A 21,483-nucleotide genomic window follows, 5' to 3' on the forward strand; every position below is an offset into this window, starting at 1 on the left:
TAAATTTCTTAGATCCACCTAACCTTAAAAACTAATTAAATATTTCCATTTGATATGTGAGATCTTTTGGTCTAAAATAGCTTCCATGTCTTTAATGATTTATTATTTTTAAAAATATGAACTAACTTTGATGATAAACATATGGGAATATGTACTCAGAATATTTATTGGAAAAAAATAAAATAAAAAATAAAAATTGCACATACATTCCACATAAAAAAAAGAAAATAAACGAAAACAACCATCAATTTTACCGAAATAAAAATAAATATATATAAAAAGAGAATCATGAAACCATTTCTCTATCTGACATATATACCTAACCCTTCCAAATATGTTTGTGAATCATTTTTTTATTCTGTTATCTCTGGTCTTTTTCAGGATATCAAACTAAGTTTCCTAGTATCAAAAATAAGTGAGACCGAATCTGCAATGGCAGAGATTGAAACAGCAGCATCTAAACATCTTCAAGGATTAGCACTGCAAAGTGAGCAAGCCCTGGAAAGTGCACAGAAGAAATTACTGTTAGCCAATGAGAAAGTTGAAGAGTTCACCATCTTTGTGAAGGTTTGAATTATTCATAGTTTACTAATCTGTACTTTACTTTCGTCAGGGTGGTGGCCTCCTTGAGATGAGGTGGGAACACTCCGAAGTTTCTTTTTGCTTTCTGAAACCGCAAAGAATCTTCTCCTACCCACTTGCCACGTTGTTCAAAATTTGTCTAGAAAAGATTTGGTTTTATAGTTTGAGTTTAACATACTCCATCCTATTTTTAATATTCTTTTCTTAACATCATTTCAGTGATGGAATTGTAATAATCATGTAATCAAGACAGGTCTTAAGATGAAAGCAGTCATTTCCTCTCCACTCTTCTTTTGAAAATCCAGCAAGAACAACCAGAAAGTTGCCTTAGTTTTATTGAAGCTCGGAGACATCTGAACCCCAGCCCATAACCTGTTAGACATGGAATGAGTAGAAGAATGGTAAATGATTTAGCAGAACAAACAGAAGACAAATCAAAGTGCCTGCAAAGGCTGTGCTGTCTAGAAATTATCTGACAGCTGAAGAACCTTAGAGAGCCTCAGTAATTGGCTACACAAGGAACCACTAAGAGTGACAGGGGAAGGGTGAATAAAGGTGGTTTGTTTGAAAGTCTTCATAAGGAGCTTTTTTGGCCTCTGGTCTGTACATTTGTCCCACATAATCAGACAGTATTCTTCCCTTAGGTCTTCTGAGACAATCAAGGAGGAGCAGCTCTGGTTTCAGAGATATCAGAAACCAGGGATCTGGTGATGCTCTGTCCCTTTAATCCCACTCTGAGTTGTTTATATCTCTTTTTGGTGCCTTTCATTCTGCCTTGTCTTATAGCTAGCAAATGAATCTGTTGCCAGTAGGTAGATGATAAGTTTCTTAAACTGAAGGACAATGTTTTATCAATCTCCACCTCCACAATATCTACCAGGTGCCTTGCAAAATATTCAGCATGTGGCAATAATCACTACTGAATCAAATTAAATTTCTATTAGAAATGTGAAATTCAAATGATAGTTCTTTGACCTTTCAAAATAAGCATCAAAACAGTTTGACTACAGTGGGAAAGTAACTCTATATTCTCTATTTTATCCTGAAATCACAATGTTTTATTTTGTTTTTTAGCAATCTTTCATGAGATTGAGTTACTTGTGCTACTTTGCCCTTCAGATGGCATGCATGATTTAAAAACTGGCATGTTGGGGCACCTGGTGGCTCAGTGGTTGAGCATCTGCCTTTGGCTCAGTGTGTGATCCCAGGGTCCTGGGATCAAGTCCTGTATCACACTCTCCACAGGGAGCCTGCTTCTCCCTCTGCCTATGTTTCTGCCTGTGTGTGTGTGTGTGTGTGTGTGTGTGTGTGTGTGTCTCACATGAATAAATAAAATCTTCAAACAAACAAAAAAACTGGCATATCATACTACAGAGCTGTAATAATCAAAACAGTAAGGTACTGACATAAAAATAAACACACAGATGAGTGGAACAGCAAAGAAAGCACAGAAATAAACCCACAGCTGTATGGTCAATTAATCTTTGATAAAAGAGGCAAGAATATGCAATGGAAAAAGTCAGTCCTTCAACAAATGGTGTTGGGAAAACTGGACCACTGCATGCAAAAGAATGGAACTGGATGGACCACTTTCTTACACTGTACACAAAAGTAACTCAAAATGGATTAAGGACTTAAATGTGAGACCTGAAACCATAGTAATCCTAAAAGACAACATAGCAGTAATTTCTCTGACATCAGCCATAGCAATATGTTTCTAGATATATCTCCTGAGACCAGGGAAATAAAAGCAAAAATAAACTGTTGGGATACATCAAAAAAAAAAAAAAGTTTCTGCACAGCAAAAGAAACCATCAACAAAAACTAAAAGACAACCAATGGAAGGGGAGAAGATATTTGCAAATGACATCTGATTAAGGGTTAAGTATCCAAAATGTATAAATAATTTATAAAACTCCACACCCCCCAAAAAAATAACCCAATTAAAAAATGGGCAGAAAACATGAACAGGCATTTTTCTGAAGAAGACATACAGATGGCCAAAAGACACCTGAAAAGATGCTCATCATAACTAATCATCAGGGAAATGGAAATCAAAACCAGAAGGCAAAAACCACCTCACACCTGTCAAGAATGGCTAAAATCAAAAACACAGAAAAACATCAAGTATTGTTGAGGATGTGGAGAAAAAGGAATCCTTTCGCAGTGTTGGTGGGAATGCAAACTGGTACAACCACTATGGTAGACAGTATAGAGGTTCCTCAAAAAATTAAAAATAGAATTACCATATGATCCAGTAATCACACTACTGGGTATTTACCCAAAGAATATGAAAACACTAATTTTCAAGGATATATGCACCCCTATGTTTATTGCATCATTATTTATAATAGCCAAATTATGGAAGCAGCCCAAGTGTCCATCAGTGGATAAATGGACAAAGAAGGTGTGATGTCTATATGTACAATGGACTGTTACTGAGCCATAAAAAAGAATGAGATGTTTGCAACAACATGAATGGATCTAGAGTACAATACTAAGTGAAGTAAGTCAGAGAAAAACAAATACCATATGATTTCGCTCATATTTGTAATTTAAGAAACAAATGAACAGAGAGAAAAAGACGAATCAAAAAAAACAGATTCTTAACTAGAGAACTAGTAGATGGTTACCAAAGGGGAGGTGGGTGGGAGGGTGGGTGAAATAGGTCAAGAGGATTAAGAGTACACTTATGATGAGCACTGAGTAATGTATAGAATTGTTGAATCACAGCATTGTACACCTGAAACTAATATGACACTATATATTAACTATACTGGAGTTAAAATTTAAAGAAACTGACATAATATAGCTGTAGAAATTTACTTCAATATATGAAATATTTTCAGTTCATGGAATTTTTATAAAATGAAAGTTTAAACTATGGAATAAAATAACATCACTAATTACTTTCTCCTTTCCCAAGTAACCTCAGTATTATTTGATTTACTCGATTAAACTTGCCACATATATGTGTGTGTATTTTAATGTATATTATTTTATGTATATTAATATATTACTGTTCTCAAATCAGTCTTTTTGTTTGTTTCTCTGTCTAGATTGGTAGGTTATTTGGCATCTCTTAAGGCTCCACTAGAAACTTCTTTGCTCAACAGAAAGTAGAACATTTTTAAATCCACTTATCCCCATAGGTATTGATCTTATTTATAAGATACAACATTCCTGAGCTTATAGATTGGATATAAGATGGCAAATAACTGGATCTTATGTATAATGCCATATTCTTCATTCCTCTAAAAATAGGACCTTATGACATTTTATGCCACTGTTAATAGTACCCTGTTTAGAACAAATCCTTTACTTTGTTTCTCTGAAAATCATAGATACCTTGAGAGTTTTCTCATTTTAAAAATATCTACAAAATGAATGGAATAAAGCATTTGATCTGTTTTATCTCTTTTAACAAAGGTTTTGATGGATATAAAGTCAAACCAATACACCTTGCCTCAGAGGACCCCAAATGATTGCAGAGTATTAATTTTAGTAAACGTAATTTACCTTTTCCAGATTTAAAATGTCATTTCTTCCAAACACTCGTTGAGTAGTCTCACTGTTTAACTTATGATAAGCATTCGCATTGAATATTGTCATTATTCATGATGTAAAACCATTTTTATTATGACTGACTTCATAAGCCTTTGTTTTTTGTTTTATATCCAGATTAGAGTTTTGTTTGTTGCAGTTTTAGCCAAAATACAAAATATGAAATACATATTATAAGATTTACTTAAATGCCAATCATTTTTCTTGAAATATTCTTTGAATATATCCTTTTTAAAAAGAATTGATAACCAGAAGTTTTAAAATAGAAAAATGAATTTTATGATTACATATCTGATTATCATTGATTTGACAAAATTTCATGACCAAATTACTTGGCAAAATTATCTTTTAAAAAACAAGGCTTTTGGGATCCCTGGGTGGCACAGTGGTTTGGCGCCTGCCTTTGGCCCAGGGCGCAATCCTGGAGACCCGGGATCAAATCCCACGTCAGGCTCCCGGTGCATGGAGCCTGCTTCTCCCTCTGCCTGTGTCTCTGCCTCTCTCTCTCTCTCTCTCTCTCTCAATCTGTGACTATCATAAAAAAATAAAAATAAAAAAATAAAAAGTAAAAAACAAGGCTTTTAATTTTGTCCAAGAATTTGAATGATATTTAATGATAAAGTATCTAATTTCTAATTGTTGAAGAATGACATATTAATCCTTCATTTTTTTCACCAACAATGATGTACAATATAAATGCCTAAATAGATAAATTAAGGATTCCTGTGGTTTCATGTCTTAAATATTACATAATAGGAGATAAATATTTAATTCATGTATTAAACATTACATAATAGGAAAAGATAAAAGATATCGATAAGCCATTTGTTAGTACTCTTTTAGAACTTTTCCACTTTATTTCAGTTTGGTATTGGATCACTTGCATTAGAATCAACGGATTCTAAAGCTTTCATATAAAATGCATAATTTAGGGCCCCAAGTTTATTGAATCAAAATCCTTGTGGGGGTGAGGCCTAATAACCTGAATTTAACAAGTTGAGTGATTATTATGCATAATACAGGTTTTAAAACACTGCCTTCAATTGTTTTTATTAGTTGAATCCATATATGATTTGGTGTTTAATAGAAGCCTAATGGTAATTTGAAATTTGTTTTTCTTAACTGTATTTTAGAGCCCATATGTAGTTAATACTGGCATTACTTCTGCTGCTTAATCCATTTTTTTAATAAAGGCCAAACCATTAGCAAAGACTGGACATTTGGCTGTGAGGAATGAAAGGACTGTCATCCTTTTCTTCCTTGTACATATGTATGGTGAGAGGGCTGGGAGGGAATGCTCAGGAGCGAGGCTACATACCATCAGTGACTTCCTAAATCTTTACTGTGTTAGGGCTAAGCTTTTTAAATATTTAAAATCTCCATAATTTGGCCCTATCCTGCTTAGAATCTAATCTTCTTCCCCACTACTCTCCAACTTTCACCTGTAGTGTTCTTTCTTGCCTTTGCACAGTTTTCCTTCCCACTGAGCATTTTGTCATTCTTTATCTGCAGAGTACTGGCATGTAACAAGGTTCATTAAATTCTCAAGGAATTGACTTTATATCAGCCTCAAGGATGATACTAGCCACATAATCGCTGCTTAGATAGAAAACTCTGTGAAGGCAAGAGCTGTGCATATTCCTTAAAGAGCATAGTTAAAGAATGTGCATTTTCCTACATGGAATATTGTGGTAAACAGGATTCATTCTGTACAGAACTTATTAGGGTATCACGTACTTTTGTGTAAAAGTACTTAATAAATATTATTACTCATATTAATAGCAATAATGTTTGTTCAGGCCCTGTTGTGGAATCTGTGTTCCCTTTAGTCTTTGCATTTTTCATAGAGCACAACCAGATTAGAGAAGAGGTGGAATGACCATCTGTTCTAGATCTAGTCTTCAATATGGAATTTTGCCCTGGGGTAAAATCAAGTGCTTTGAGCATGTGCGCTGGATATATGTGGCAGAGCTGAGGCTTTGAATCCTCCTAGTAACTGAATAAAACACACAAGGGAAATTCCTAGAAGTATTTGCTCAGTTTGATTGAGCCCTGATATAGGCTTGTTAATGTGCTTATATGTGAGAGTCATATGTCAGATTTTATCTTCTCAATGGTTTTTGTGAGCTTTGAAATAAATATCAGCCAAAGAACAACATTTAGCTGGAAGCTTAAATCATTTAATTACCAATATGTGCTTGCTTTGGAAAGATTTAGTAAGATGTTTTGGGCATATAAATTTCTTGCTTCTTTAATGAGAACATTTGTGGAGCACTATAATTTTATTTTTATATGTACAATTGTTAATACTTTGGCACGATCTGCGTCTTAAATATGATTTTTTTCCTGTTCTTTTTCTCCAACTTTATTGGGACATAATTGACATATAACACTATATAATTTAAGGTATACAGTGTGATGATGTGGTATATGTATATATCATGAAATATTTACCACAATAAGGTTAGTTAACACATCCTTCACACCTCACATAATAACCATTTAGTTGTTGGTGTTGTTATGGTAAAGACATTTGAAACCTACTCTTATAGCAACTTTCAAGTATACAATAGTTATGTTAACTGCAGTCACTATGCTGTATATTACACCCTGGAATTTATTTTTCTTATAAGTGGAGGTCCATACCCTTTGACCAATGTCTCCTTCCCTTCACCCCTTAGCCCCTGGCAACCAATGTTCTACTCTCTGTTTTTACAAATTCAGCTTTTTAGATTCCGCAGGTAAGAGACATCATATAGTATTTGTGTTTCTCTGACTTATTTCACTTACTATATTGCTCAAAAGGTACATCCATGTTGCCACAAATGGCAGGATTTCCTCCTTTTTATGGCCCAATAATATTCCATTACATATATGCCATGTTTTCTGTTGTCCATTCATCAATGGACACTGAGGTTGTTTTCACATCTTGGCTATTGTAAATAATGCTGCAATGAATATGAGAGTGCAGATATACTTTCGGATCCTGTTTTCATTTCCTTTGGATATATTCCCAGAAATGGGATAGCTGCATCATATGGTAGTTCTGCTTCTAGTTTTGGAAGGCCTTCTGCACTGTTTTCTACAGTGGCTGTACCAATTTACATTCCCACCAACAGTGCATGGGGTTCCCTTTTTGCCACATCCTTGAAAAACATTGGTTATCTCTTACCTATTTAGTAGTAGCCATTGGGTTCATGAAGTGATATCTCACTGTGGTTTAGATTTGCATTTTCCTAATGGTTAGTGAGACTAAGTACCTTTTTATGTACTTGTTGGCTATTTGTATGTGCTCTTTGGCAAAATGCTTATTTTGGTCCTTTGCTCATTTTAAATTATTTATATTTTTGCTATTAAGTTGTATAAAGTTTCAAGTCAGGAAGTATGATGCTTTGTTCTTTCTCAAGGTTGCTATGACTATTCAGATCTTTTGTAGTTCCATATAAATTTTAATATAGTTTTTCTATTTTTGTGGAAAATGCTATTGGAATTTTGATAGGGATTGCATTGAATTTATGGATGGCTTTGGGTAATATGGACATTTTAACAGTATTAATTCTTCTGACCCATGACCATGAAATATCTATCCATTTATCTGTATCTTCAGTTTCTTTAATTAATATCTTATAATTTTGAATATTTAAGTCTTTCACTTTGTTCTTTAGATATATTTCTAGGTATTTTATTCTTTTTGATGCACTTGTAAACAGGATTTTTTTCTTAATTTATCTTTCTGATACTTCATTGTTAGTATAAACAACAGTGACTGATTTTGTGTATTAATCTTGTATCCTACAACTTTACTGAATTTATTGATTAGTTCTAACAGTTTTTTGATAGAATGTTTAGGATTTTCTATATTATAATATCATGTCATCTGCAAATAGTAACAGTTTTACTTCTTCCTGTCCAAAGGTAATTGTTCACGGTCTCTTATGATCTTTTATATTTCTCTGGTATCCGTTGTAACATCTCTTTCATTTCGGATTTATTTTCATTTATTCCTGGTGAGCCTAATCAAAACTTTGTCAAATTTGTTTATCTTTTCAAAAAACCAGCTCTTAGTTTCATTGATCCTTTCTATTGTCTTTTTAATCTCTTTTTTATGTCTGTTCTAGTCTTTGTTATTTCCTTCTTTGTACTTTCTACTTTCTTTCATTTGTTTTCACTTTATAATTCCTTGAGGTAGAAAGTTAGGTTCTTTTTTTGAGATTTTTCTTGTTTCTTTAGTAGGCATTTATCACTGTGAACTTTCCTTTTATTTTTATTTTATTTTTATTTTTATTTTTTTTAGAGAAGGCATGCTTGAGCAAGGGAGCAGGGACAGAGGGAGAGAGAATCTCAAGCAAGCTCCCTGTGCAGTGTGGAGCCTAATGCAGAGCTTGATCTCATGACCCTAAGATCATGACCTGGACCAAAATCAAGAGTCAGTTGCTTAACTGACTGAACCACCTAGGTGTCCCTGAACTTTCCTTTTAGAATTATTTTTGCTGCATCCCATAAATTTTGGTGTTACATTTCCATTTTCATTTGTCTCAAGGTATTTTTTAAATTTCTCTTTTGATTTCTTCTTTGGTCCATTGGTTATTCAGTAGCATTTGTTTAATCTTTATATATTTTTTAATTTTCTAGTTTTCTTCATGAAGTTGATTTCTAGTTTCATATCATTTCAGTTCTCTTAAATTTATTAAGTTTTTTTTGTGGTCTAACATAATGCATCTTGGAAAATGTTCCATGTGCACTTGAGATGAATGTGTATTCTGTTGCTTTTGGGTGGAATGTTTGCAAATATTTGTTAAATACATCTGGTAGTATCTCATTTAAGACCAATGTTTCCTTATTGATTTTCAGTATGGATGACCTATCCATTGATATAAGTAGGTATTAAAATCTCCCCTACTTCTATTGTATTACTGTCTATTTCTTCCTTTAGGTCTATTAAAATTTGCTTTATATTTTTAGGTGTCCCTAGGTTGGGTGCATAAATATTTACAAATGTTATGTCCTCTTGGTAGATTAACCCTTTATCATTATGTAATACCCTTCATCTTTTACTGCAGTCTTTGTTTTAAGGTCTGTTTTATCTGATACAAGTGTAGCTATTCCAGCTACCTTTTAGTTTCCATTTGCATGGACTATTTTTGTCCATCCCTTCACTTTCAGTCTGTGTATATTCTTACATCTGAAGTGTGTCTCTTGTAGGCAACAGATAGATTAGTGTTGATTTTTTATTCATCCAGTCAATCTGTGTCTTTTGATTGGAGAATTTAGTTCATTTACATTTAAAGTAATTATTGATAGGTGTGTCCTTATTGCTATTTTGTTAATTATTCTTTTCTCTTTATCTTTTGTACTTTTACTATAGCTTTTTTTCTTGTAGTTACATGAATCTTACATATAATAAATTATACCTACAAGTCTATTTTATTTTGAGAGCAACTTATGTTTGATAACAACTTAAGTCCCATTCTAAAGCTCAACGTTTTTATTCTCACTCTGTTTTGTTTTTGATGACACATTTTACATCTTTTTATCTTTGTATCTCTTAACTAATTATTGTAATCATAGCTATTTTTACTACTTTGGTTTTTTAACATTCATTCTACCTTTGTAAGTAACTAATTGTGGTTTTGATTGCATTTCTTTGATGAGACATGATTCTTAATGTAGATAATCCTAGAGATTTATAAAACAGATACTAAAGTTAAATAAGAGAGTTTAACCATTTCATGAGACATAAGGTTGAAATACAAAAATCAAACGTATTTTTATATATTAACAGTAAACAATTAGAAAATTAAATAGAAAATGTTCAACTTACAATAGCATTAAAAATTATTTAAATAAATTCAAGAGAAGACATGTAAGCCACCAAATATTGGAATGAATGTGGAGAATGGAGATATTTCATCCAGTATTGGTGGTACAAGATATGGTGGAAATCTCTAGAAATTCTAATAAATAAAACATTCACCTACCATATGACTCAGCAATTCTACTTCTGGGTATTTACTCAAGAGAAATGAAAACATATGTGTACAAACATATTTACAAATATGTACAGCAAAACTTATAGCAGTTTTATTCATAATAGTCAAGAACTGGAAATATTAGGGGAAAATGCATTTTGGAAAATTCTAAAATCATCATTTTAGATGATGGGGTATCATAGAGGGGTAAAATCATCATTACCCCTCCCCTCCATCCCTTGAAATCAAGAAGCAGACAAGAATTAGAAACAAAAATTGAACTTTTCACAGTCAACCTAAGTCAGAGCTAAACTCTGTATTCTAAAATACATTGAAGAACAGCAAAAAACAGGTAAGATTGGTGAAAGCATGCAAAACACAGAAATAAGACTCCATGGAAAGAAGACTTAGGTCCTACAGACCTCTGAAAGATCAAGACCTCTTAGAAGATGAAGTTCACAAGGGGTACAAATCCAACATCCACTACTTGCAGCAGTGGAACAGGTCTACAGAAGTTTGTGGTAGCCATCCTAGAACTGGTTTGCTTCTTTAAGGAGCCAAGGCTTAATGAAGAATAAGAGAGACCAGGAACGTCTGAAGGAGGCAGCTTTTCTCATAGCAACCAAGAAAATAAATTCCTTAAATTGTAAAAAACAAACAAACAAACAAACAAACAAACAAAAAAAACAAAAATAACCTGGTTAATGGAATTCATCAAAAAAAATTAAAGTCATATGCAAAATTTCACTAGCCTGAAACATAGCACAGGCCCCTCTGCCATGTAACCTTCTATAAATAGGTGGTCTAGGAAAAAATCTTTTTCAAAAATGAAATGAACTAACACACTATCTATGCAAATATACTAGAATAAGGATGGAGAAAAACAGAAAAAGTGTCAGGAAAAGAAGTTTAACCACAAATAAGTTACTACAGAGCAGATGAGAAATTTTAGTATGAATTTAAAATATTAGTAAAATAATTTCCTCTAAAAAGCACATGTTTAAGGTGGAATTAAATGTAAGAATTTAGGAAAAAGATGATGAGACACTGGAGCAGATGAAACCAAGGTGGCTGGCAAAGAAGTAAAAAAATAAATTATCTCAGGAAATATATATATTACTGGTTTCATATGAATATGTGTGTGTCAACAATTTGGGTGTGGGAGGAATTGCCTAGGAAGGGCATCAAATAAGTTTCTGGAGTATGAAGACTTTCTATATCTTGAGCAGGGTGGTGGCTACATATGTGCATACAACTGCCAAAGCTCATCACCTTAAAATATGTGAGCTATTTCATTCATAATTATGTCTCAGTTAAAAAAATAAAGCATATTATGGGAAAAAGAATTTTTGAAGCAAGTGACAGAGACTCAACATATGTATAATTCAAGTCTTCAAGGAAGAAAACAAATAAAGGAGCAGAACAAATATTGAACCTATAATTCAACAATAATTTCCAGAAATAAAGACTTCTAAGAACATAACATGAACCAGGGAAAATTGATCTTAAATATGTCATACCCTAGGTGTGTTTAAGTAAAGTTTCTGGACTTAAAAAAAAAATAAAGAACAGCTAAGTTAAAAGCTCAAGTCATGTGTAAGAGGAAAAAAACCGAGAGACAACTCTGAAAAGCCATCTTATCTCCAGAATTCCCCATAAGTTGGCACAAAGCCTCTGTTGGAACTGCAATGCACTTCATTCCCCTCTGCCCAGGCCTGCTTCCCTAAATTTTATACAGATGTTGTTTCTAAGTATGTTTCCCCAACAAACCTCCTGCCCACAAATCTTCATCTCAGAATCTTGTTTCTAGGTAATCTGACCTGATACATACCACAAAGAAAACCTTAATTCTGAAAAGCAGAAATAGGATAGATAACTTTCTCTGAGAGTAATGCTATAAAACTGCAATTAATTACAAAACCAGAAAACAGAGGTCACTACCACCTAAATATTTATAAGAAAAAGTTCTTAGATCAAGAAGGGTATGTGAACAAATAGCAGAATATCCCTAAAAGAATTATCAGAACCCACGGATAGCTAAAACAGTGCTCAAAAATTTATAATCTTTTATATTTACATTAGTAAACAAGAAAAAATGAAAATAAACATTCCACTCAAGAATTAAAACTAGAATCTAAAGATTGAATAGAAATTAATCATTTAAAAATGTACAACTAATGAACATAAGAGTTGTTTTTAAAAAAGAAAAGAAAAATCAATAAAACAGATGGACCTAATTAAGAAAAAGAGAAAGTACAACTGTACAGAACAAGTGATAGGTAATAGTAACCATAGACACAGGAGGAAAAAATCATGGCAGATTACTTAGCTCAACTGTATGCAAATACATTTGAAAATCTGGATGAAATGGGTAATTTTCTAGGAAAATATAATGTTCCAAATCTCTCCTAGAACAAAGTAAAAGTTAAAGTAAATAATCAGAAAGGTACCTTTTTACCTTCCCCTGCAGTAAATACTAAACCAAATTCAGACAAGTGCTACTACAGTAGAGAAGAGATAAATTCAATTTCATTAAAACTATAGAGCACAGAAAAGAGAAAGATACTTCCACATTTTGGGGAAGACTTCACAAAATTGAAAAAATCAATCTCATACTAATGTAGAAATCCTACAATAAAATATTAGCAAATAGAGGTCAGCAGCATATCAAAAAATAATATATCACACCAAGTGGAGTTTATTCCAGAAATGCAAGGATAATTCACTACTAAGGAAATTACTAGTAATCCTATTAGTAGATATATGATGGAAAATCATAATAGTTCATATGGATGGTAAAATTGGCTTAAGATATTTTGACATTTGTTTTTATAAGAAATAAAAATGAGTATAGAGATAACTATATTACACTGTGTATTGTAGGTTAATATATGAAAAAATATTTCTTAATGTATTAAAATATGGCTCTCAACTCAAAGCTGGCATAGCATTTCCTAAGAAGTAGAAGGAGTCTCACTAAAATTAGGAACAAGTCAAGTACATCCATCAGTTCTGCTATTTAATGTTGTTCCAGAGGAACTTAACCAATGCAATCGGAAAAGAAAGAAATTAGAAATAGAGAATTTGGAAAATGAACGATAAAATTACCAATATTTGGAGATATGATTCAATACCTAGAAACTAAAGATTTGAAAAATTGTAACAAAAAAGAAGCTTCAGTAAGCTCAATATATGTCAGCAATCTTTATGTATTCAAGCAACAATTAGTATTAGAAGCAGCCTCCCAATAAGTAAACAACTAGTAAGAAAAATAAGCTAGAAAGAGAAAACTTAAAAATGATCCTAAGAAACACACAAAAAAGCCTAACTGGGGAGAACACCATGGTCTTCAGTTAGGAAGACTCAACATGCTACAAGTTTCCCTTGACCCAAATGAAATCTAACATGATTGAAATAAAATTACTGGTAAGATTTGTTTTTTAAGCGGAGGGAAACTAGACAAGGTTCACATGGAAGTTCTTTTTTTTTTTTTTTTTTCACATGGAAGTTCTTATGGAAAACCAAAGAAGCAAAAATTTCCAAGGAAAACCTGAAAAAGAAGGGTAGTAAGAGGGAGCTAGCCTTGCCAGATGTTAACATTCGTTCTAAGGCCTCACTAAGTTTAGATACATTATAAAGCTTCACTAATAGAGATGGGACAGAACAGAAAATCAGACACCTAAACACATAGGAGATCAGTGGGAAAAAGGTGAACTTTTTTTTTTTAAGATTTATTTATTTGTTTGTTTGTTTATTTATTTATTTATTTGATAGAGAAGAGAGAGAGCAAGGCGGGGAGGGGCAGAGGGAGAGCAAGAGAGTGTCTTAAGCAGACTGTGCTGGGCGTGGAGCCCAATTTGGAACTCCATCTCATAACCCTGAGATCATGACTTGAGCCAAAACCAAGAATTGGGTGCTTACCTGACTATGCCACCCAGACACCCCAACTTGAACTTCTTAATAAATGGTGTGGGATGACTGAGTATGATTTTATGTAATGATTTCTAAATGATGACAAATGGGTAAAAAGTTTAAAAATGAAAAATAAAAACTTTAAAATAGCAGAAAATCCTGGTTAGAAAATACATTTATATATCTCTCATTGTGGAGAATGCTTTTTAAAGTATCACACTAAATTTAAAAGTGAGAAAGAAAGGAAAAGAATCATTGAATATATGAAAAATAAATATTTTTCCTTGACATGAAATACTGTAATTACTGTTGATAGAAAAATACAAATTATGAAAAAATCTAGATATGTACAATATACAAATGTAATATCCAAATATGTAAACAACTCCTGGGGTACCTGGGTGGTTCAGTCAGTTAAGCATCTGCCTTCAGCTTGGGTCATGATCCCAGGATTCTGGGATCAAGCCCCACATGGGACTCCCTGCTCAGCAGGAGGCCTGCTTTTCCCTCTTCTGTTCTTGCTCTCTTTCTATCTCTGTTTTGATATCTGTTTCTCTCTGAAATAAATTAATAATTTTTTAAACTCCTATAAATTACTAGGAAAAAATAGAAAAACAAAAAAAAAATACCTCTTCTTAGGCTCATGTTCAACTTTTTTTATATAAGAGAAATAAAATTTTAAAATACAACGAAAAAACAAACTACAGTGAAATCCTAGATTAGTGTTTTGCTAATGGTATAGAGAAATAAGTAGTTTTGTATGTTCTTTGAAAGGTATATCTTGGTACTATCTTGGAGAGTGGGGGGAGATTAAGTAACAGCTTTCAAAATTACAGTAAGACAAACTCTTTGGTCCAGCAATTTCACTTCTAGGGATATATCCTAGAGATGCAAAATGTATACAGGAGCACTGTTATTTATTGCAACATAGCTTGAGCTGGCAAAAGATCGAGAAATAACCCTAACATCTTTGCTAGCCTACTCTCAGATCACAAAGCCAGGCATTGAGGTCCAGAGCTGTGTCTATCCAGAGTAAGGGCTATCCTTTTCTTATGCATGCATAGGCATGGTATGGGCCAGCATTGATTCATTTCTCAAAGGGAGAACTTAAAGGCTCTTGTGAGGCTATCCTCGGTTTTGTTGTCGTTGTTGTTTAAAGATTTTATTTATTTATTCATGAGAGACTCAGAGAGGTAGACACTAGGCAGAGGGAGAAGGCTCCCTGCAAGGAGCCCGATGCAGGACTCGATCCCAGGACCCCAGGATCATGACCTGAGCCAAAGACAGACACTCAACTGCTGAGCCATCCAGGCATCCCCTGTCCTAGGTTTTTAATTTATTTCTATATTGTTATCTTGCCCACACATAACTTAATTACATATTTGCCCAACTTGTCTTTATCAAGTCCTTGCAAAGCTTTTCTGATCCAGTTTTACTAAAATAGAAACAACTCTCTGCAGCTGTTTTTCATCAGTTTATATAATGAGTAAACTAATCACATTATTAACCTATTACAACAAATATACACACATTTAGGAATAAACAATGACAACTGGCATCAGCTCAGTGGTCAGGAGTAGTTGTGCTCTGGCATGATGAAAAGTAGCTTCCCTGCTTCAAGCATTCACCAACTAAGATATCAGCTGGTAAATCTGAAAGAGGGATTGGAGAGTTTGGTTAATCCAGCAAGTTGGTTAAGTGCTCATTTAAGAGAGCTTTTATTACATACAGATAATAAGAGCAATCTATTATGTTCCAAAGTAAATAAAATCAGAGTAACCCTAATAAGCAATGCTTTGCTGATATATTCACATTTTTATATTGTGACTGCTTAGTCTTCATTTATGACTTCCATATGAGCCCACATTCTTTCCAACATGTTGCAGGCTTTGGCCAAAGAGTTACAAAGTGATGTCCGTGAGATAAGGCAACAAATCAGAGAACTACAAAAAATCCAAAAAAACAGGGATGCTCGTAAAACCTCAACCCATAAAGCCCAGACCTTGGCAGCTTCTATCCTAAACATTTCACGGTCAGATCTAGAGGAAATAATGGATACAGAAGACGAAATGGTAAGATCACTTAAATATTTATTAATAAAGGGCTTTGGACACATTGAACTTAAACACATACTTCTATTTGTTTTGTAATTCATAGAGTTTCATCTTCAAGATAATATTAATGAAGGTCAGCTTAGTAACGTATGGGTGAAAGTTACATCAGGGGTATTAACCAACTCAGAAAACGTTTAGAGAAATTTCTCTGTATAATAGAGAAATAAGCCATTGCATAAAACCTTTAGAACTGCTTGTTATTCAAGTCTGTTATTCAAATTCTTTCCTGTCTCTTCCATTTTCTTTAATTTAGTTAATCATATATCTTGTGAGCTAGAATTTTTAATTAAGCCAATTTGAATGGATTTAGTTAAGGTGGGTCATCATTGATTTGAGGACTTTTCCTCCTAAGTGAGCAAAAGTAGTAGATCTATTGGCTTTCCTAGATAAATTCAAAATTATTGTTGATCAAGTTAAAGAAAAAATATATTTATAGCTTTAAATTGGGTAAAATCCTCCTGTCTGAGTGAATTTATGTGCATATATATATGAGTCTTCAGTAGCAGTTCTGTACCTCCTGGGGATGCCACTGCATTTTTAACGTAGTTATGACGTCTTAGCAGAATCTCACCCTGTATACAGTCTTCTGTGAAACCTAAGGGTGATACTCAATCCTGTCCTCCTGTTAAGTCTCTGAATTTTGATACATTAGTATCAGATTTGATTGTTTGGAAACATTAAAGAGATGATGGTGCTAGTAGCTTCCCAATAAATATATGCTCAATGAATAAATAAAATGATAGACTTAAATGTTTATATGAGAACATCCTCCAGCTGCCCCATCAGCTGCTCAGAAGACTTCTGCAGAAAATAAAGAAAACAAAAATTTCTGCAGTAGAGCAGATCTACAATTTGCAAAGGTTTTTAAACTGCTAAGAATTCTTAGAAAAGAAGTCAAAGGAATCCTGCAGAGATGATTTTCATCCCCTGGGTGAATAGAATAGTGAACTCTCAGTTTCCTATTTTCAGCACCTATGCTACAATACCTATGACTTTCTACACTTTGAATTCACTTTGTGAATTCTGAACTTTGAAGTACAAGAGCATTATCAAATGTAGTATCAAATATAAAACACACAGGAAATAATAGTATCTTTGGCAAGGGTGTTAACTATACCTTATAGACATTTAGTTAAAATGTGTTGATTGATAGTGTGAATCCTTACAAAAAATTAGGGTTGAATCCTCCACTGTTCCCTAAGAATTTTAAAACAAGTAGATTACCAAAATCCCTCATGTGTATGTGTGTGTGTGTGTGTGTGTGTGTGCGCGCGCACACACACAAATACAGATACCTATTCTGGAAGATAGGCCCATCAACTTTGTGTGGTCTCAAAAGATACCCTCTGTAGACTTGCAGATTAGAAAAAAAGCACCCTCTCTGAATGAACAAATTAGAAAAATGTTATCCTTTTTGGGTATATGAATTAGAAGATCTCTCTTTATAGTCCCAAAGAGTAGCTGGCACATTTCTGTGAAGAAATGGTACCCCAGCCTCTGGGCAGATACATTCCAGAGCCAGAATATGCAGCACTGCAAAATGCATATGACACAACCTTCAGTGGGCATCCTCCTGGAAGAAAAAGGACTCTAGTAGAAACACACTGTTCTAAGAAGGATTGGTGCACCTTGATACATTTCCTAGATTTCATTACAGATCAGAGCTTAGTTAGACAGATCCTTGCATCTTTTCAGAGGTCTAGAGAGTTGCCTGGAATTGTCCAAGCAGAGCCCAAACCAGCGGACTTATATTCGTTAAATTACACTGAACTCTAGTAAATTCATATAAAAAACTATGATAACCTATGTGAAGTGCCTAGCTAGATATTGGCATACGGTAAATTTCAACAATCATTAGTTTTCCAACCCTTTCTCTTTTTGAAAAGTCCATCTTTTTGTAAACTGAATCATGATTTTAACTGAATAATCCACTGCATGTATGAATACATTATATTTCAGAAATATTTACTTTGATAATTGATGGGTTGAAAATATTTAGGGGCTTACAACACTTTAAGTAGAAATGTCCCTTGCCTATCAGTTACTTATTGGATGTTTAAAGTATGCAAGCATTTAAAAACACCAAACCCATGACATATCCTATTTTGTCTACAATTGTAACAACTCTCCTTAATTATCTGTTGACAAGTCAGATTTTTTAACCAATATAAGGTTTTATGTTATCTTACAAAGGTCACTTGTAAAAAAAAAAAAAAAAACAAAGGTCACTTGTAAATGATTATTTTATACAGCTTTTTCTTATTTTTCACTTTATTTCAATCACTTTCACCTCCACCACAGTCCCTACCTTCAGCTCCACTGTGAAGGCAGAAATAAAATATTCCTGAATTGTATTGTGAAATAGATAAATAATAGAAATTATTTTTCTGTTAGAAATTAGAAATCTCCCACATGTCAGTATTTGTAAATTAAATATTAAAAGCACAGATTTGCATATTCCCTACTTTGGAAGGACAGGCTAGTCTTTTTGAATCCTAGTCTACCAGTACCTCTTTAAATTTATTCAGTAACAGTATGATCAAATTCATACAAATGCAATTAACATCGATCTTTTGCTTCTCTTCCTTTAGGACATAGAAAGGACAAAGATAAATGCTGAAAATGACCGGGAATGGCTGTTGTACATTCAGAAACTTCTTGAAGGACAGGTATTTCATTTTTCTGCTTCATGTCTAAAAACTTCTAAAAAAAAAAAAAAATCCAAGCCTTACACTTTTACTCGATGTCTAACTTTTTGTAAACACTTACCACATCATTTACTTCTGTTAGGTAAAGAAGTATTCCAATAGATAGACAGGAAAGTTAACCCTCTATTTGTACTTTTGGACTTAACAAATGAAACAAATGCCTTGGGAAGAGCCAACATAGGTCTTAGCAAATGCATTAATTAAATTATTGAGTCAACCTCTATGCTTGCTACACTGAAAAGGATCCATTCTCTCAGCCCTCTTAGGAAAAGATATTCTTTATTATGTGTCTTTAAAGTTGGTAGTTGATATGGACACCTGAGGAGTTCATGGGTTTCAATGACCTTTTACTATGGACCTGTTTCCAGTCAATTCATGTTTTCCTCACAGCCAGACAGCTGTTTATTACTGTGTCTTCCCGCATTCTCTACAATATTTTCTACTGAGACCTCGAGCAGCTTGTTAGTGGGAAGTAAATATTGATTTGGCATCCTGTCAATGCAGAAAGAATGAAAAAATTTCCACCAGAGGCCCCTCAAACATTTTCCTATCGACATTTTCTGGGCCGAGTGGAAAGCTGCATAGAGGATGACAAGGCCAAGACGAGTTGAAATCCCTGAGGGGTCCATTGAGACTGCTGCTGTGACCTGTGTGATACTTTTTCTTTCCTTTCAAGTATTTTTTTAATACACACAGAGTCTGTTGGGATGTGCCCCTCTTGTAAGTGATCAAGGGCAGTTTATTGGCAGGTGAGAGCCCTGCTTTTCTAGTCATAGCAAGCTTTTGTTTTGACATCACCGACAGCATGTAATGTATTCGAAAACTTTTTCATTATAGTTCTTTTTGCTCAACCTAATTGTCTATTTTAAAAATGAACAAAGAATTAAAAGAGCTAAAGCATATTTTTCAAAGGAGCAAAAAATATTATTACTGTCATATGTTTTGGAAAGTCATCATAAATGTTTCTGTGTAAATATTAAAAATAAAAGCAGATTTAAATGCAATTTTTTCACATTTATATTAATACACAGCAGTACTATACTTTTAGAAAAGTCAAGGATAAGTAAAATAATACATGAGCTACTGATATGCTTAGTGTCGGTTTTATTTATTTTTGAAACTTCATCTGGAATCACTTTAATAATAATAGAAGGTGATTGGCAATCTATGGCTTTAAGTTGTTCAAGTGCAGACGTACAGGTGCTAGACAGAGTCTTCTACAGCGACATCTTGCTCTTGAGAAGAAAGGCCATTTCCTAGTTATGTTTCATGCCCAGTACTCATCCCAGTTCCTGGCACATCGAAGGAGTTCAGCAGTAATTGTGATGGGTTGTAGTTTTAAACTTAAAAATGATAAAAATAAACTTTTGAATGAATTTTTTTAATGTTCACCTTCTAAATGTGACCTTTATACCTGGAACTTTGATCATCAGTTATGACCATAAAATTAATAAATCCACCTGTATAAATCTTTATTAAATTTTACTGAAGCAGTATTGATACCAGACCTGATTTTTTTGACTTACCTATGGAGACGTGCATACACACATTCCTATGTTATCTTGGTATTTGCTTATTTTGTTTGGCTCAAAAAAATCCTGTTGAAAATGGCATTAGACTGCTTAATACTACAATTTGATGTAGTGCCTTTTTGTGCCACTGAGCCTGGACTCTGGAATATAATTGCCTGGCAGTATTGATTTAATTGCCCGGGTTTATTTGTGGACTCCTAATTATTGACTGGAGGTAAATTTAATGGAGCAGCCTTTATGAACACTGGGAAAGCACTGCTGTTGCTGTTCTACATAATGAACTGCATCATGTGCCTTTAGATCATTTTTCAAGCTAATTTTATTCCACTGTGACAGTGTGAAAACATTTAAAAAGTCAAAGACTTTTTATTTTTATTACTGACATAGGTGGTTTTGCTGATGTCTTTGAATTTTGTGAGAAAAAAATAGGGACTTCATTGGTTGCACTTGGATGTCACTTCATAATTACACCCAAGAGAAAAATCTATAAAATAGAAAACATCTCTTTTTTTTTTTTAGCCTACTTTTCTTCTCTCTCTCAGTTCCAGCAATTATATTTGTCCTGAATTTTAGAAAAGGTTTTCTTTGTCCACCAATTTTTTTGAGAGGCTGAGTTATGCTCACAGGATTTTGCAGGCAGAAGTGTTTATATGTTCCTTCCTACATTCGTTTACAGAGACATCTCTGTATCTGGGGTTATGTGATCATCCAGCTGTGGAATAATTAAACATATTTCCTTAAAAATGAATTAATCAATATTGGTAATTTGATCATTTAAATATTTTGAAGATAAAATTGTCAGAAAACTTCTCTTGTGCCCTCCTGTGTTGGGTGCTGTATGCAAGGGAATTCTCAGATCATAGGAGTCAATTCGACCGTGTGGTTTTAGCTTTTGTGTAAGGATTAGACCACAAAATTGTTTTCTTGCAAAGAAATTTTTCTCTGCATTCATTGGAAGAAAATTTGTACTGATCAAATATTTACCACAAAATAAAAAGCTGTGCTGCCAGGTGGCAACATAGGACTACCCAATAGTACAATACCTATGGCTGCTGTTAGCCAGAAGTGCCTGAGAACTAAAAGGTCTAAAACCTTAACCTTT

At 33.6% G+C, this 21,483-nt stretch overlaps 1 protein-coding gene across 9 annotated transcripts in view; it reads left to right on the forward strand.

Moving 5' to 3' along the window:
- Positions 1–21,483, forward strand: part of CNTLN (centlein) — a 317,280-nt gene that overhangs the window by 285,091 nt on the left and 10,706 nt on the right. For all 9 annotated transcript variants that reach the window (XM_049116145.1, XM_049116148.1, XM_049116152.1 and 6 more), the window contains 3 exons: positions 382–567; positions 15,914–16,099; positions 18,733–18,810. In XM_049116145.1, coding sequence (XP_048972102.1) covers positions 382–567; positions 15,914–16,099; positions 18,733–18,810 — 450 coding nt within the window. The remainder of the gene's footprint in view (positions 1–381; positions 568–15,913; positions 16,100–18,732; positions 18,811–21,483) is intronic.

This window comes from Canis lupus, chromosome 11, assembly GCF_003254725.2.
Source record: "Canis lupus dingo isolate Sandy chromosome 11, ASM325472v2, whole genome shotgun sequence".
NCBI lineage: Eukaryota > Metazoa > Chordata > Mammalia > Carnivora > Canidae > Canis > Canis lupus.